Genomic DNA, 18,589 nt, shown 5'->3' on the forward strand with positions numbered 1-18,589 from the left:
TAATTAAAATATTTTAGCGTTTATTAAAAATATAACCAGAAAGGTTTTACCAAAGATTATTATTTTAATTTAATTATATACATTTTTTAACTATTTGAAAAGAGATTAATCAGAGTGTGCATTTTTCATCGATTGAAAACTAGAAGCTTGGGTCTTTCAGTATTTGTTCGGTAGCCATTGTTGTGGCGTTCTTTTGCTGAAGTTCTTATTCTCAGGATTCTGTTGAAGTTAAGTGTTTGGAAGAATTTTTGAGTGTGAACATACTTGTAGAACAGAATGTCCTACTACAATCAAAGAGGAGGTAAGGCCTTTTTTATATAATTTATGTTTTTACATTAACTTGCAGTTTCGGCATTTTGATGGGCATGTTAAACTACCTTTGTCTTAATAGTTTATTTGGTTTTAATTCAATTTTTAACCATAAATGATGGAATGTGCTATGTTAGATCATGTATTCAGTTTTTATCGGCCTCACTTGAGTGATTAAATGTTAGCCAGCATCACAAATTTTAAATTATTGTGAATGTGGTCTTTTTTTTTGGCAGTTAGCATTTAGTTAGCTCCTTATGAGTAACTATACTTTTATCAATTACAAAATACTTTAGATGTAGAAAATTATGTAGTTATGGTGTTGTTGATATAATTGGGATTGTTAAATGGACCTAAACCACTAATAAGTAATTCTAATTCTCAATATTCGAGGGAAATATTTTTTTAAAGTATGTTACAAATTTTATTAAGTAAATTAAAAGCATACTTTTGAACAGGAAGAATTTAAAGGAAATGGTTCTATGATTAACTTAGTACTCGCTCATTTCATATATATGGATCACCTATTCTAATGACTGATAACATTTGAGGGAAGTGTTGACGTTGACTACCTCCAAGTTAAATTGTTTGCAAGTTACAAGCACCTATGAGTTTATTAGGTTTCTCTGGTTAAGAAACTTGTTATAAAAATCGAAGGTAATTCTAAGCTTTCTTTTATAGAGTGTTATTACAAAATTAAATAAGAACTATTTCATCCTATAATGGTCGAACATCCAGGAAAATAACATTGTATTACAATTTTTGTTTTGTAGATCTTGTATCACTCTGTTATATATTAATGTTTTATTAGTTGTTTTTTTATATAATAAATTAGATGAACATAGGTTGTTGAAATTTGTTAATTGTTAATTATAGTACAAAAGTTACGCTTCAAAGTAGAAGAGAAATCCTTTTGACCACATCTTTATTACCTCCTTAGTATAGGAGTTGGATACATGAAATCCATCATATTGACCATACATCTGTAAATAATTATAACAATAAGTTCCTATCACACTTTTAAGTTCCACATATATGCATAATTTCGAACTTGTGTTTCTGATATTGAAAGGTTGTTCAATATATTGTATTAAATCAAAATATTAGATATTTATTGTGCAATATGGAGTCTGTCAGTGTCGCTATTTGGTGTAGAATGTGTCACCATGACTAGTAAAAACGTTCCTAGAAAATTCATTTTTCAATTTATTGAAGTTTATTGTTTACTCTCAGCTTTTTAGGATTTCATATGCTAGGAGTCCACTATCCATTGAGGGGGAAAAGTGATAAACCATTGTTTTGCATTCTTTCAACATTTTCTTTTATTCTCTTACATTTTTAACACTTGCTCATGGCGATTAAAATGCAGTTAATTTTGGTGTCACACAAATGAACTATCTATCAAAAATTAAAATTCTGTATTTAGCCTTGCACAATTCCAACTATTGTGCAATAATATTATATGTCTGTTGATTAATTCAATAATATTGTGTGTGTATGGGCTGCTTAACATGGGAAATAATATCTGGTGGTTCTAAAACTCACTAATTAGGTTAGGTAAGCAATTTAATGGTGTAATCAATTAGGGTCCTTTTTTTCAACTATTAATCCTAAACGGTTGATCCCCGTGAATTAGTTATAATTTAAAAAAATCAAACAGCATTAATCGCTGTGTCTGATTAGCACGATTAATTTGATTGAGTAGTCAACTAAAACATAAAATTTATTTTGTAGTTTCATCAAAACTGAGGTATAGTACTATATATAAATCCAAACTTGATACGAAAATGCATTTCTGGTGGTATTAAAATGGTTAGGTATCTAATTTAAGGAATTAAGAATTTTCATGATAGGTTTTTGTCTGTAAATAATAGACAGTGGATCATGATGAAAACAATATAATAAAAGAAATAAACCATTAAATTATGCATCAAATAAGTGCCATGAGGTAATAATTTGATCGAGTGGTATAATCTGAAACCACCTATCCAAATGTTCCTAATTTCACTTGGTGGCTTTTTAAATGAATTAAACCAGACAACCAGAACAGGTGGTTTAAGTGCCCACATAAGCACAATATAGAAAATTGTACAATAATATTGAATGTGTGTTTCTGGTGTTGAAAGACTGCATTATATTGTACAAAATTAGAAATTATATATTTATTGTTCAATGTTAGAAAATATTTGTATTTTCTATTAGTGATATTGCGCAATATGGAGTCGTTCAGTGTCAACAAGTGGTGTAGAATGTCACTATGGCTATTAATAATGTTTATAGCCAATTCATTCTTGAATTTATTGAAGTTTAGTTCATTCCCAACCTTATAAGACATCAAATGCAAGGAGTACACTAACCGTGGAGAAAAAAACATTGTTTGGTGCATTTTAGCAGTTTTCTTGTATTCTCTTACTTTTTTAACACTTGTTCATGGCAATCAAAATACAGCAAAGTTTGGTATCATTTAACATCTTCTCACAAACAGACAGTCAATCTAATATTAAATTTCTGTATTCAGTATTGTAATAACATTGTGTGCCTGTGGAAAATGTTCAATAATACTATGTCTGTGAAAAAGCTTTAATAATACTGTGTGTATATGGACCATTCAACATAGCAACTATTACATCTGGATTCAAACTTGACACAAGCGCATTTCTGGTGGTCCTAAAACGGTTACTAATTTGATAATTAATTTAATAAAGTAAGGCATTAGAAATTTGTTTTTAAGACTTTTTTCAATGGATTTTAGTTAAACAAATTTGATAAAACAAATTAAAGAGCATTAAATTATGTTAAGTGGTAAGGTCGTAAACCAACTGTTCTGATTGTCTGGTTTAATTTACTTAAAAAAGCTAGCTAGTAGAATTAGAAACAATTGGATTATGACCAAATTATGGTACTTATGATACTTATTCCATCTCATAATTTCATTCCATTTCATAATTTAATGTTCTTTAATTTGTTTTATTGCATTGTTTCCATCATTTCTAATTCCTTACTTTATTAAATTAATTACCTAACTGTTTTAGGACCATCAGTATATTTCTGTGTCAAGTTTAGATTTTTATTATACCTAAATTTTGGTAATATTTCAAAATAAATTTTGTTATTTGGTTTATTACAGTTTGACATACTACCTAACCAAATTAATGGTGCTCATTAGATGCAGAGATTAATAGTCTTTGATTTTTTATACTATAACTATTTTCTTAGGATGCACCACTTTAGAGTAATAGTCGAAAAAATAAATCTACAATTTGTTACTTTATTAAGTTAATTACCTAATTATTAAGAGTTTTGAACTGTCAGAAAGAAATTCTTTTCATCTTAAGTAAGTGGGATAGAATTTGATTGTTTAAATTATTTGCAGATGTATACTCTTCAAGGTGGATTTCATGCATCGGGTATCTCTATTACCTCCTCTCTCCCCTTTTCTGCCCCCTCCTCTTTTCTCTCCCCCTACAGTTTTACTTTTAATTTTTGTGATTATTACTATTAAAGTAGCTAATTTATTTTTTTATATTTTAGGGATTAGAATGAACCGACCTTCGTACGGAGGTAGTAGTGGTGGTGGTGGTGGTGGTGGCGGCAGTCATCATGGTGGCAACTATCATCATTCAACTCAAAATCAGTCCTATACTCAACCTGCTTACAGCACTCCAAGCAACTATGGACCTAACAAATCTGCAGGCGATCCACGGCTCTTTCAACAAAATGTAAGTTGTTTTGTTTTCGCATGCTTGCTATACCTCCATTGCCTAGTTATTTAGAATGTTATTGATGATCCAAACTTAGATTTTTTAGATAAAGTAACATCCCTAAATAAAATGAAGTAATTATATATGATGAGTAACACAGTATGTCTTTAAACCAAATTTTTTGTTCTGACTTAATATATTGGTAGTTTGTCTAGCTTGATATTGTCAATTGGGATGAGGGATGCACTACAGCCGAACATGTTTCCCCGCCAGTCCCCTACTTTTGAACTCCCTCTTTCCAACATTTCACATTAATGAGACTATGTTCACTATTATTGTATAACATGTCTATGTCTACATAATGACTTATCTATATGTTTCCTTCAAGAGAAAATTGTTTCTGAATTTGATTGCATTTCTGTACATACTGTAGAGATTAATCTCTTTTAAAAAAATGAATCAGTAGGGAGGGATGAGAGAACAAGTTTTGAAACTCCAATCAGCAATTTTTTTTTTATTAACATTTTCAGTACCAGGAAAAATTTTAATCGTTTCTGCTAATGTGGCACCATCTTGTTCTTCACTATCTTTTTGTGGTTGCTTCAATTTTTTATAAATTGAGCAATTGAAGCAGTTTTCTCCATGACTTCAAGATAATGGGTGATTTTATTCATTTCCATGATGTGCAAAAATTGTATCCCTCTTCATTCTCTTTGCAATAGAAAAGAGTAGTTCATTAGTCGCTAAGGATAAGGTATTACAGTTAGGTAACCGACAAACTATTGGAAGATGTCTGTTGTAAATTTATTGTTATGATGGGAGAAAGGGTTATAGTGATATTTGCACTAAGGGGTTGGATAACATTTGATTTAGCCAAAGCATTTGTTTGGTCATGGCTAAGATTGAATAACTCATTCAGCATTATTATCTCAATTGTCATTATAAGTATTCATATTATTTCTAATTAGTAAAAGATAAAGATGATCATCCTGTCCCTATCTATTTAAATACAGCCTAAATTTTGTTACTTTAACCCAAGAGTGGTGCTCTCATTTGAAATTATAGAAGGATGTGACAGATTAGAGTCGCTTCCTTATTATCTAGTTAAAGCATAAATTTGGAAATAAATAAACTAGAAATTCTGCGTCTTTCCATTGTTAATCAGTCTCTCCTTGTTGTGGAAATGTTTTACATTTTCTCAATTAATAAAGTAACATTGATTAATGATTTTTTGTTTTTATGTTTCGGTGTATTGGAGGTTAGTACTATTTCCTTGTTAAGCATCAATTTAAGTACCAATTTTTAGAAATTATGTGCAAATTAAACTTCACCATAATGATTCCGTTGAGAGCCAATTGAAAAATAGTTCAATAACTGGGAAATCTTATAAAAAATGTAATTAAAAATAAATTTTTTGTTTTGATGTTCAGATAAATTTACATGCTTAATTGTCCTGTTTTAATAAACTAATTTATTTCTAAAAATAGAACTTTCTAGTTGTTTAATTAGTTTTAAATGTATCATCTCCCTTTAATAAAAAGTTTCATTTTCTTCACTCTTCTTCGTTTCCTTGGTCTTGTGACACTTTATGATCTATTAATTAAAGCAATTTATTTTTTATTTGAATAAATTTATCCTAATCTTTATTTAAATCAATTGTATAGTTTTATTTCTTAAGAACTTCCTTTACTCATCAAAACTAAAGATTTTTATGTTCACATACTTACTAAACTTAACTGAAGAAAAAAAAAAAAAAAAAAATTATACTTCAAAATGATGTCCAAAAAACTCAAACTGTCACTGGCTAAAGGCTTTTCCCACTATTAAAGAACTTCTTAAAAAAAAAAAAATTCTTCACTCTCCAATGAGTTATATATGACATGGGAGGCCTGATTTAACAGTTGATGACCACTATTTTTCACCATATAGACTGTTTTGTTGTTTTATATTTCACCATTTATTGATTGCTTTTTAATTTACACATTATGACCTCAAAATTATTGGACCACGTTCAGTTTAATTATATATGTAAGTGAATGTTTTAAAAGTTAAATGTGTTTACAGTTACACATGTTAACATTCCCACTAACACCAATAATGTTAGCATCAAGTTTCTTTTAAACTGTGGTCTAGACCAATGTGAGGACCAAAAATTAAAATAATAGATGGACCCCCAAAATTCCTAAAATATTTAAATTATGTTTTGAATGATTCAAACAAAAAGCCATTTTAAAAATCAATTACATGCATAAATACTTAAATCCTTTAATTATGATACAATCTAATAATCATACCCTCATAATAATGTAAAGTTACAATATTTAACAGAATAATCTAATTTTCCACATTTTCCCTCCTTTTATATATATATATATATATATATATATATATATATATATATATATACAGAATAAAAAAAAGTTAGTTCCAAATTAAGGAGGATCACTAACCTTATCTTAAGTTTTAAAAAGTGGATTTATTACAATTTCTGCATCTCATGTGTTATATTTCATTCTATCTCTACTTAAACATGATAAAATCTTGCCTAGCATCAATTAACAATTAATACTTAAATCGCTTTGCACTTTGAATTTAATTATCTTCAATTTAACAATGAATATAGTGATCATGTTCTGGCATCGATTAGCAATGAAATACTAATAATTTGTTATTTCCTTCAAATTATTGTAATAGTCTAATGTTATCATATATGGTTATGGTATGTTAACTTATTCTTATCTAAATAACTTCTATATTAATAATCCACACTTATAATGGAATAAATCTATATTGCTATAATTGCCATTGACTCATTTTCATATTAATAATGGCGTTATTATAACTATATTTCTAAAATATCATTTTAGGTAGCTTTAATTTTATATTTTGATTCCTGCTAGTCTTGTTGAAAATTTTAACAATCATGTGGTCGTATTTTATTAAAAACTACTTGAATTTGTTCGCTATATATGTTGTTATTATAACTGTCTTATTTACTTCTGCATTCTTAATACTAAGTTGGTTCACTATTTTAACAAATAAAGTTAATACTCTAGTATGTTTTAACTAATACACTGGTAACATTAAGTATAAATTTTATTTATTTATTTTTAATCAATGTTTTATTACTTCACACCATGTGATTTATCATATGTTGATAATTGTTTGATTAATGTTGGTTGAATCCTTGTTGGAAGATTTTTAATTTCTAAGACCCTGTGATATGTCAAATTAATTTCTCTCATCAGTAAGGTATATTTACAATATTGTCATGCTTGTTCATGTGTGATGAATTCATGTTTTCGTTTCTAATATGATAATAGTCTATTAAATTTGTTTTTATATTGCTTGTTTATAACAAGGTATTATCTCTTTTATTTTCCGAATGCTGTGTTAAGGATCAAATAAACATTTAATGAGACTTGACACAGTACATTCGGTAAGACAAAAATAACGTTCTGGAAGCTTCACACAATTTTTTTCCTCTTACTGAAAAAAAAAAAAAATAGTGATAGAATCATCCAGGACAGTTGGGAAGTTTTTAAGGTAACTTAATTAAAGGAAAAGAATATTTGTTTTGACAATTTTTTTTTCTTTTCCTTCCCTGCCACATCTCAGGGCTAAGCATATTTGCGGCGGGGAATCACTCCGGCTCACTAAGTTTTCCCGGCAAATGCCCAATTATAATAAGCTAAATAATTAAACTAACCACGAAGTGCAGTTTTGATTTGACCAGGTTGGTTACTTAAGGAATAAGTAAAAAAAAATTTTAAATCTAACTAATTTTCTTTCAACAACTGTAAAATTGTTTGCATTATGGAGTTGGTCTTTTAATTTAAATATTGGTGAAATATTTAGTCCAATAATACTTAATCAATTTTTATTTATTACATTGAGACTTTGGTTTTTGTTTTGCTTATTTAATTAAAAAATGGTGCGTGAGTGGGATGAATAGTGGATGCCGGGTGTTATCTCACCGTACTTTGACATGCATTAGCATTTTGATGTGCACTTTATAGCATCAACCATCACCGAAGGCTCCTTCACAACAGGCAGTCCAGCAGCAGCCACAACAAACTCCACAGCTACAGCCCCCGCAACAGCAATCAACTCCTCAATCACAGCAGCAGCAACAGCAGCAGCTTCCACCTGTGCCACCAAAAATTGAACCCCAATCTTCAATGCCCACTGACCAACATGCTCCTGTCAAAATGGATGACGATAAAGGGAATGAAACTGCCTCAGACACAAATGATGATGGAATGGGAAGTGGCACTCCAGGACCTAGGGGTCCTAAGTTCAGGCCTTGGAATAAAAGAGGTAAAGCTATTAGCAATAACTTTACTATATATACCTTATCTGTCTTAGTTATTTCACTTGTAGAAAAGCTGTTAAATACTTAATCATAGATAGGTTACAAGAAAGTTAAAAAAAAAAAAGAAAATCTCCAAATGTAGGTTTTGATAATTATACTATACTTGTTATGCTGTTTCTGATTTTTCTTGGTTATGGTATTAGTAGTTCTGTATTACTAATTAGGACTATAGCTTTAATTTGAAGAAAATACTTAGATAAATAAATAATAATAATTCAAATAAGAAAAAAAGGCTATAGTGCCTTTCCTTTTACCTCCTCATATAAGAAAAGGGGAAAGAAACATTGAGTGATTATTAGTTTATAGTCTTATATTTGACCACTACTGATAAAGGGGATGAGGTATATTCATATGTCAGATATTATTGATACAACTTATGGATTGTAGATTTGTCTTTAAAACAACCATTTCCAAAGTGTGACATAAATTTTTATATGCTTATCAATGTTTTAATCAAACCATCATTATAACTGGTACAACGTTACAGCTTACAACTATTGTAGTCCTAATGATAATCTTTCTCTTGGTAATGTTTGTTTTGTTCATAGGTCTATATATAAAGTAACAAATCATTTTGAAATAGAACAGTCATTTTCTAAGTCAATTCTAGCAGGAAAAGTATTGTAATAGGAGAGTCTAAAAATAATAACAGGAGTATAATAACAAACTCAATCAGGCCGCGATGTTAGTATCCTCTTTGCTTCTATTCTCCTATTACACTATTTAAAAAATCCATTAGAATTGAACTGGATGATTATACTGTTGTATTGGATGTTAAGATGTCGTCAGAAAGGTCATGTTTTATGATGTACAATTGGGTTTGTACCACATTTTTCTATAAGAATATAATATAATATAGCGATCTTTTAGTTGTGTTAAGTATTGCTTGTGGTTGATCTTATGTAAGTAAAACAAGGGTTTGTGAATATTAGCATTTCCTTGAAGGTCATGAAGACGTTAGTGGTGTTAATAGCTTTGGATGCCTATCAGCAATGGATGAAAAGGTAAAAGAAATAATAATGAATGATTATAATCACAATCAAATGTTGGATTATGCATTGCCTCATATCATGAAATTTTTTCGTATGTTTTGGAAATAAAAATTGTGAAGGTAAAATAGTCAAATTTTAAACTAAAATAGTGACAAATATAAATAACTAAACAGAGTCTATAACATGTAAAACTACTGAAATGTGTGCCACAATTGGTGATGGATATAACTTAAGTTTACGAAAATATCAAAACATAAGCTAATTCATCCAAAGCAATTCTGAGTTGCTAAGATCTAAAAATATAATAAATGCAGTAGAATATTAAATTTATATTCACTGTGTTCTCTGGTTTTAGCAGTGTAATGTATCTTGAGTTCTTATCACTAGGTCAGGAACTATTAATAAGAAGTAATGCCTATAAGCTCAAGATCATTGCCATTTTTGTATTATACTGAAAACAGAAATCCGGAAAATAGCTTCTGGATTTTTGGTGAAACAATTTGTGGTTTTTAGATCATGATAATGCACCTGCTCACACTTGATTGGTTATTAATTGGTTATTTTTGGCCAAAAACAGTACCGATGATGACCCAAGGATAGACATTTGCCAATTATCCTGCACTCATGTAACTTTTTTCTATTCCTAAAAATTAAGATTAATTGTTTTGTAAGCATTAATTAAGGATTAATTAAAAACTCGTAACTAAGCTAAACGCAACATTCTAGAGTAGAGTTCTTGAAGTGTATTGGGGTTTGGACATAGTGCTGGTTTAGGTGTCCAATGTCCCATTGGAGCTATTGTGAAAAGAATAATTTGCATTTTTTCTTCTATGTTTCACCAGTCCCTTCAAAATAGTCGAAGAAATCAGTTTAATACTGTAGGCAGAGTTGAAAAATATTAGTGTAACTACAACTAAAGCTAGCTTGAAAACTAAAATTTCCATGGATACAATGTTCATCATTATTTAGTTAATGATTGTCATACTAATTTTAGTTAACTCTTGACTAGGTATTGTGACTTTACATAATACATTCACGTTTGTCGGGTTTTTATTCTATTTTGTCAGATTATCTTTATGGCTATATTTATATTCCAGCTTCACCCTAAGGCTAAACTAAAGTGTTTTTGCCTTTTCCTTACGGCTGGGAGAAAAATGGACTGACGAGAGCTGAACAATGTGCAGTTTTATCATTCATGTTCTGGTATTGACTTATTCAGTCCCTCTCATTAAGGATTGTGGAATAAATCTCTACTTTTATCATGTTTCGTTACTATATAATACTGCTATTGTTTCAAGCTTGTGGTCAAACAGTTTTTTTTTATTTACATTTACTGATAACAAGTTTTTTATATTTAAAGAAAATTAAATCAAGCAAGCAAGTGTTAAGAAATATTGGACTTTTTTTTAAAAAACATCAGTTCAGCATTTCTTGGCATTGAAAGAATAATCATGTGAATACAGTAATTATTCTTTAGTGAACCATAAACTTGGTTGCTGCTATTTCTATTCTTTAGATTTTATCTATTAGTTTTATTACACTGTTTTATTAGGTTTATTACACTTATAGAAATATTAATATTATAACTTAAAGTGGTAACCCACTTCTGGAGTCAGTTCATTGACCTCTCAACATTCTTATAATTAAAAATAGTTATTATTTATGTTTTAATTGGTTCTCATTTTTAAGGAGCTGCAAATATTAAAATTACCAGAAAGATGAGGAAACGCCGTCAAAATGCTCGTTTGAGAAATCTTCTTGCACCCAAAAATGCCATGATGGTTTTGCATGAATTACATCCAGAGCTGAAGATGGTTATTTCAGAGCAAGTTAATGCTGCCAACCAAACTGCTTATACAGTAGAAATTGAGGTAAGTTTTGGTTGAAATATTATGATAACAAATTCGATAGATTTATTCTACTGTTCCTCTCCTACTTGATTCCTAATTTTACTTTTTAATTTTAAATTTTATTGATTTATTCCACCTATACTCCTAATGGTGTAATAAATTGTATCGATTAAAAAAAAACACTTTTATTATAAAGTATTTCTTTTTTAACAATATGCCTGTTCATTTTTAAAAATATTTTGTTTAATCATCTACTAATCACAATGTTCAGAATGTAGAAATAAAAAATGGTTTTGGAGTTAACATGGAATATGAAAAAATCTGTTGATTTTACAATATTTTGAAATTATAGTTTTCCCTTGATGTATATTTAAGAAGTTTTTAACTTCACACACATTACACTTCTAGTAAATTTTAGTATAATCTGTTAGTAGACTACAAATTTACCAAAATGAATAATGTAGATTATAGTTACTGGAACATTTTGTGTTAAAATAATTCACATTTGCAGGTTGAGGGTAAAATATACCGAGGACATGGCATGTCTAAAATGTCGGCTAAACAAGCTGCTAGTGAAAATGCTCTTAAAGCAGTGCTTTTAGAAAAATTGGAACAAAATAATCTAAAAATTAACCGTAAGTAGTACATTTTTTTTCTTATGTTAGTATGCTTTTTGAATTCATGACCTCTTTCTAATATAAAAATATTGTGTATAACACAGATTAAATGAAGGCCTACTGGATAAAACAGGGAGTGTCATTTTTTTTTTTTTTTTTCAAAATTAAATTTTCACTATGTGTATATATATATATATATATATATATGTTAATATGTGTACCAAAAAAGATTCTGTATATGTTGAAATAAATTGTTTTAAAAATACCTTGTCTACAAGAAGGAATGAAAGATAATGCCCATTTGTAATGGGAAAGAACAGGTGATTCCCATGAATTAATGAACTCTCAACAATTAATACTCTAAAATTAATAATAAATCTGGACCGCTACAACCCATGAAGGGTCAGTGGTGCAGTGCTTTGTAAGGAACTATTGTTAATAGACCGACAGTTGTGCTAGGAGGTGTTTGGTCAGAATCATGCTTGACTGCCAGATTTTCCCCAATTAAGGGTAGTGCCCACTTTATGAGGCTGGGTGGACCCTAAAGCACTCCCTAACACACAGGATTGACTCGAGGCTACAGTAACTCTGAAATTAATAATCATAATTATTTGATAGCATAGCTTATTCTTTACAAAATTAAGTCCTGAATTTTTAAGAGATGGTTAAACTTTTATGTTGTTTTTTCGTATTAAAGTTTTGTTTTTTTTTTCTCGAAAAAAACCTATTTCGTTTTTCTCCATGGTCTTAAATGTTTTATCAATTTAAATAATTTATTTCAATGGTGCTGCCAGCTTAGTTAAATGTAAAATTTTCTAAATCACTTTCTCTAGTTATGCTGTTTTTTGTGATGGTTTCTTCAGGCTTGAGCTTTAATGAAGTATCAGGGACAGAAACAATTATAAAAGTTCGTAATGGATGTGATTGTGTTTTTAATAATTAGAGCTTTTGACCGCTAAATCTCCAGGTCATTTTTTTAATTAACAGTTTGGCTAATAAGTTATGAGATAAAAGAAGTAAAAAAAAAATAATGATTATAAATAAAAAAATTGATTGTAGACTTGGCTGGTTTTGGAATTCTATTGAGTCGTTTCATTTATATTCGTAATTTTTCACTGCAAAGGTTATTTAGTACAACTTAATAAAATCAGAACAGTTTTATTTAAAATATTTACCCTAATTTTCTATACAATTTTCTAAATGTGTTTTCAACTTTTCAATCCCAAAACTGAAAAGTTCATGGTTTTATGTGGAAATGAAATCAGAAAATGCATCTTTGACCTGAGAATTATCTTCATAAATTTTACCTTAAAAATAGTTTTCCAAGTTTTGAACTGAGTTTTGTTGTGGATAAAGTCTGGTGAATAAAATGAGTTTAGAAAATCTTTCTAATGCAGAAATCAGAAATGCGTTTTTGATCTGGGAATTAATTTCTTAAATTTTACCTTATAGATAGTTTTTTTAAATTTTTTTGGGGATAAGTCTGGTGAATAAAATGAGTGTGGAAAGACTTTCTAATGCAGCTTGTTAAGTTTATTAGCTGTCTGTCATGAAGCATGAGTTCTGGCGTTGTCTTGTAAGAGTATAGGTCCTTCCAATTAACCAATGCAGGTTTCTTTTTTAGCAAGTTTTTCGTTCACCTTTCTCTGAACACTGTGGTAATGTTTATTACAGCTTGGGCTGCTGAGTGTCTGAATTTAAACTAAATTACTAAATTAAATTTTTATAAAATTACTCGAAAATTGCATGTTTCTATGGTCAAATTCAATGCAATTAATTGGATTGATGGTAAATATTAAAAAAAAAAAAAAAAAAAGAGGATTAATAATGGCTCATTATAATCTATAAATATGAATGTCTACATTACGACATTTCATATGAATTGACCCTCTACTATTCTCATATAATCAATATTTTAAAAATTAAATTTACTATTTAAAATTAAAATTACTATTTTAGCTGATAATACGCTGAGTAGTGAGGGAACTCAAGAGAGTAGTGCTGATGTAACAATGAAAGAAGAGACTGTGGCCGCCGGAGATGCTACCAACTCTGAAGAGCAGGCCATTGGACCCAAACCTGTTCAAGGAAGAAAGCTAATCGAAGATGATGTGCCTTGGGGATCACTTGCCTCATTTGCACTTTTTAAACTCTTTTCCGAATGGCAATCTCAGGGTTTCCAGCTCCCACCTTCTGGCCTACCTCCTGTCTTTCATAAGGTAATTAATTATAGCTTATTTCAATTATAGCTTATTTATTCACCTTCAGAACTTATTTTTAACATTTATATTATTGTTAGGCTACAGGAGCTAAAAAACTTCCTGATGATGCCAACAAAAAGCATCCTGTGCAATTATTAAATCAAATTCGACCTGGCTCTCAATATTCGGAATCACGTGAAGGAGCTCCACCTAATCTTACTTTTAAGTTTACAGTTTCTGTGGATGGACAAACATTTATGGGTGTTGGTGGGTATTAGTGTACATTAAAACTCATTATTAATTTGACATAACCTACAATTTGATAATATTGGCAATTATTTATTAGAAAACATAACTACTTTGATATAATATGTTACTTAAATCATTGTGGTACTAACATTCATCTATTTATTAATTTTTCTGTTCTAGGTTCAAACAAAAAAGATGCCAAAAAAGAGTGTGCTAAACATGCATTAGAAGCTCTTGGTGTTAAATATGATTAATTGGAAGCTAGTCTCAAAGAATTGGGACATGTGAAGTCATGATTGATATGAATATTTTTATTAGTTTCATTACATCAACAATAAAGATATTTCTTTCTTTTTTATGTTTTGTACATAATGTGATACCAAATCTGTTGGTATTATAGATCTTTATTTAGAGGATTTGTCTATATATTCAATATTATAATATATGATTTTTTTATTTAAAATTATAATTGTTCTAAATTTGATTTATATATTTAAAATTAATGTATTATAATTATTTTAATTTAGTTCCATTAATGAGTGGGTTATTTTTTTTTTTTTTTTTTTTCAAATAACCAATCAAATTAAAACTGAAACTTTTTTGTTAAAATCTTTAATCCTTTATAAAAATATATGTATAAATATGTAGCTTATGAATTTCTAGATATTCTTATTGTAGTAGATTTGATAGACCTTGTGTATGTATGAAATAGATTTGCATTGTAATGACAGCTGAGGCTTACTGAGTGTTGTTAATCTATTGTGTCACTATTTTGTTTATTGTTCTTCTTTTTATTCAAACCAGAACTATTGAAAGTATTTTCAATTATAATTTTAACTTATATTGGTATTATTGCCTGTTATTTTTATTTTTTGACTGGTACTTCGACACCATGGTGAAGTTGAGACATTTTTGAGTGAAATAAAGTTTTAACCAAAGTATCTTCCCACTATTATGTTTTTTCCTTCTTACCTTTTGAGTTATCTTATCTGAAATACTTCTCTATATATTTTATTCATCACTAGTTATGACATGACCCATAACCAGAGCCCGGATTTTTAATTTTTAAATATACATTAAGACAGTTCAGATATTCTCTCATGCCTACCTACATAAAAATTATTAAGTTCTGATCTGGGAAAGATATTCAAAGAGGGATTAAAAATTTTCAAATGTTACTGTGAACTAATATGAAAATAATTAAAACTTCATGAATTAATTAATTATTAAGACTACCTATAAACAGCAAATACATTTTTTGTTCTAATCCTGAATAAGAATTTCGAGGATTAAGGGTGCTTCAAGAAAAGTAAAACTTCATTAGTTCTATTGGCTGAAGTGATCATTGTGAGTACCAAAAGACACCCTGCCTGATTTTATAGAATACATATTCCCTCTGTTTCTTCCCCTCTACTCTTCTGTCTTGTTCTGATCGAGCCTAACAAAACACAATCATTCTACTCATTGAGTACAAATTAAGAAATGAAAGTTACTATACTGTAAAAGTACCCTTGTATGTAGGAGTCTATTGTCTTCCAGGGCAAGGTAGGTCTTCACTAGTGACTATATGATTGTACATAAGAGAAATAGTTAATTAAAGTAGTTTCAAGTTTTTTTGAATTATGATTGAAGATAAGATCCTCCTCAAACAGTAGAATAAAATTAACTTCTGGCAGAGTGAATCTGTGAAGTCCAAAACCTACTTTTCAAGGACCTGCATTCTAGGTAAAAACTGAAAAATTTCCTAATAGAGAATAACCTTTATTTTTTGTTTGAAAATAATAAAGTTTTCAAAAATTATTACCATTTTTTAAAGCAGCTGCTTTGAAATGGTTGATAAGGTTCTTTTTACTTAAAATGGAAGGCACAATTTTGATTCCCATAAAATGAGTATCTTTTGGCCCTGAACCCTAGAACATAAGGCCACAGCCTTTGTAATGACTGCCACTTTAATGGCCTGTAACAACAAAGTCAAACTTGATGAGTTGGAAGATGCCAAAATGCAAGCTATCCAGACGAGCATGCTCGACAGTCCCATATCACTGAATACAGTGTCCCATATTACTAAATACGATATCTCACTTGTGCTACTCCACTACTATGGCCTCTGCAGAAGGTCAGAAAAGGAGGAGTTTTGAGTACCTTGAGGGAGGTATGTGTAGAAAATATCTTGTGAACAGAAAGTACAGTTGATAGTATCTGGGTTATTATCTACTTTGTTGTTAGATGTGTTATAAACTATCGATTGCATAATAATGTGAAATAAAAAACCAATTATTATATTAACGGTAAATTATTATTCCAACATCAGTCAGAGTATCAATCTCTGTAAAAAAAGTAATAATTAATATAATACATTTCTTATTACAACTTCTAATATCTATTTCTTATATTATTAAAACTAATATATGTATTAGTATTATATGACCGTATAACTTAAATATAAGAAGATGGTCAGAGTTGCAGTAAAAAAAGAACAAATAATTGTTAACTATTTTGCCCCACGTTGCAGACGCTGTGTGAATGTCTGTTTAACCTATCGCTTTGAATAGCCATGATGAAGCCCTGCAACGTGGGGTGAAACGTCGGACATTAAAAAGTTAAAAACTATTTTTTCTTTTTTGACCGCAACCCTGACCTTTTATATTTAATATATTTATATATTTTCAATTATTACTTTTTTAGGAACCTATTATGTAAATATCAAAATTGAACTATGGGTGTAACTGTTGTAGAATAAATAAAATAAAATATCTTTATGAAAATTAAAATATTTTATTTATTTCTAAATGTCATTGAATCTTCTTTTATTTTTATATTGAACTATCCAAATCAGGTTCACAAGTTTCAATTTCATCAACAATACCAAGTAGATCAGAGATTTTCATTTTATTTATTTCTTTCGATACTTCTGTGATTGTTTCTTCCAAAAATATTTCGCTCATGCTGTCAAACAGAATTTTATAAAATAGTTAATTATGAATCATTAATTACACTAAAGTTATAGACACTAATATGTTGTTTGTTGGGTTTAGCACAAATATTATGAATAGGGTATTATATAAAACATTTAAATCTAATAACTTACAGAGTGTAAATATTACCTTATGACAGTATTCAGCGTATTTTTTTCATATAGAGGAATGTTCTTTTTATGCTTCTTAAAAGCACGTCTATATTTAAGCAAATCATCATATTTAACTATACCCTCATCTAAAACAAACAAAAATTAATTTAAATATGGCATGTCATAAAATAATGTTGGTTTTCTTACTAATATGTTTTATTTAAAAAAAAAAAATTAAAATCTACTGCTACAATCCATGAAGGGTCAGGGATTCAGTACTTTGTAAGGAGTACTGATATTAGACCAACGGTTGTGCAAGACGGTGATTTGGTCAGAATCATGCTTGACTCCCAGATTTTAACCCAATTAAGGGTATCCAATTTAAAAGGCTGGGTGGACACTAGGAGGGCTCCAAGAACCCACTGGAGTTGACTCACAGCTACAGTTCAACATAAAACAATTTTCTGCCCAGCCGGATTCGAATTTGGATCCTTGAAGTTAGTAGCCACACCTCCTTGCACAACCGTTGGTCTAGTAATAGTACTTCCTTACAAAGTAATGAATCCCTGACCCTTCATGGGTTGTAGCGGTACAGTTTTTAATATTTTTTATACACCAATAAATTTAAGTATCAACATAAAGATGAAACAGGGATGGGTTTGTCCTTGTCTTTCAGGAAGATCAAAGGAAAAAAGCTTTATGAGACTTGCTAATGTTTTGCAGCCAGGGCTAATGAAGAAAGGAATTTTATGTGGAATCTAATTAGACTATTTTATTTAGAATCCAAACCACGATCAAAAGTGTCTGCCAAGAAAAAATGGATGTGAAAATTCCCTTGGTTCAAGTGGAACCAGAACTCACAGTTTTTAGGTTTTAATTTTGTAATACGAGAAAAAAAGTTTAAAAATACACTAACAATTCCAAATATGTTATATCAACAATAAAAAAATCTATTAAAAATTAAGCCATTAGTAAACTCTTGACGAAGGTGACACACGAGATTCTTAGACAGAATTCAACATGCACAATGCCCACCTTAGTGGTTCATTACTTGATAACCACAGAGGTAACGTCTTAACACTCTGGAGTGTCCCCATTCAGCGTTCATGTATTAACTTTCAGCTTAATGCAATTGCCCCGCTCCACAGGATTTATGATACAAACCTAATATGATTAAATACCATCTGTTGACAGGGCAAAGTATAAGTTTAAATCTAGGCAGACATGT

At 29.5% G+C, this 18,589-nt stretch overlaps 2 protein-coding genes across 4 annotated transcripts in view; one reads left to right on the plus strand and one right to left on the minus strand.

The window, feature by feature from the left end:
* The first annotated feature begins 146 nt into the window (after positions 1-146).
* LOC106688845 (DISCO Interacting Protein 1) lies at positions 147-14,652 on the plus strand. Its single transcript, XM_014433516.2, has 8 exons — positions 147-301; positions 3,841-4,028; positions 8,030-8,330; positions 11,067-11,248; positions 11,739-11,862; positions 13,804-14,063; positions 14,144-14,312; positions 14,475-14,652. Exons 1-8 carry the CDS (start codon positions 277-279, stop codon positions 14,546-14,548), a joined length of 1,323 nt encoding a protein of 440 aa, XP_014289002.1. The 5' UTR covers positions 147-276; the 3' UTR covers positions 14,549-14,652.
* A 2,393-nt stretch (positions 14,653-17,045) lies between these two features.
* Positions 17,046-18,589, minus strand: part of LOC106688838 (uncharacterized) — a 30,014-nt gene continuing 28,470 nt past the window's right edge. For all 3 annotated transcript variants that reach the window (XM_014433502.2, XM_067045290.1, XM_014433501.3), the window contains 2 exons: positions 17,399-17,507; positions 17,046-17,240 (listed from right to left, as the gene is read on the minus strand). In XM_014433502.2, coding sequence (XP_014288988.1) covers positions 17,108-17,240; positions 17,399-17,507 — 242 coding nt within the window. In that variant the 3' untranslated portion in view covers positions 17,046-17,107. The remainder of the gene's footprint in view (positions 17,241-17,398; positions 17,508-18,589) is intronic.

The sequence above is a fragment of the Halyomorpha halys genome, unplaced genomic scaffold (genome assembly GCF_000696795.3).
Source record: "Halyomorpha halys isolate HHAL.00 unplaced genomic scaffold, Hhal_1.1 Scaffold1218.1, whole genome shotgun sequence".
NCBI lineage: Eukaryota > Metazoa > Arthropoda > Insecta > Hemiptera > Pentatomidae > Halyomorpha > Halyomorpha halys.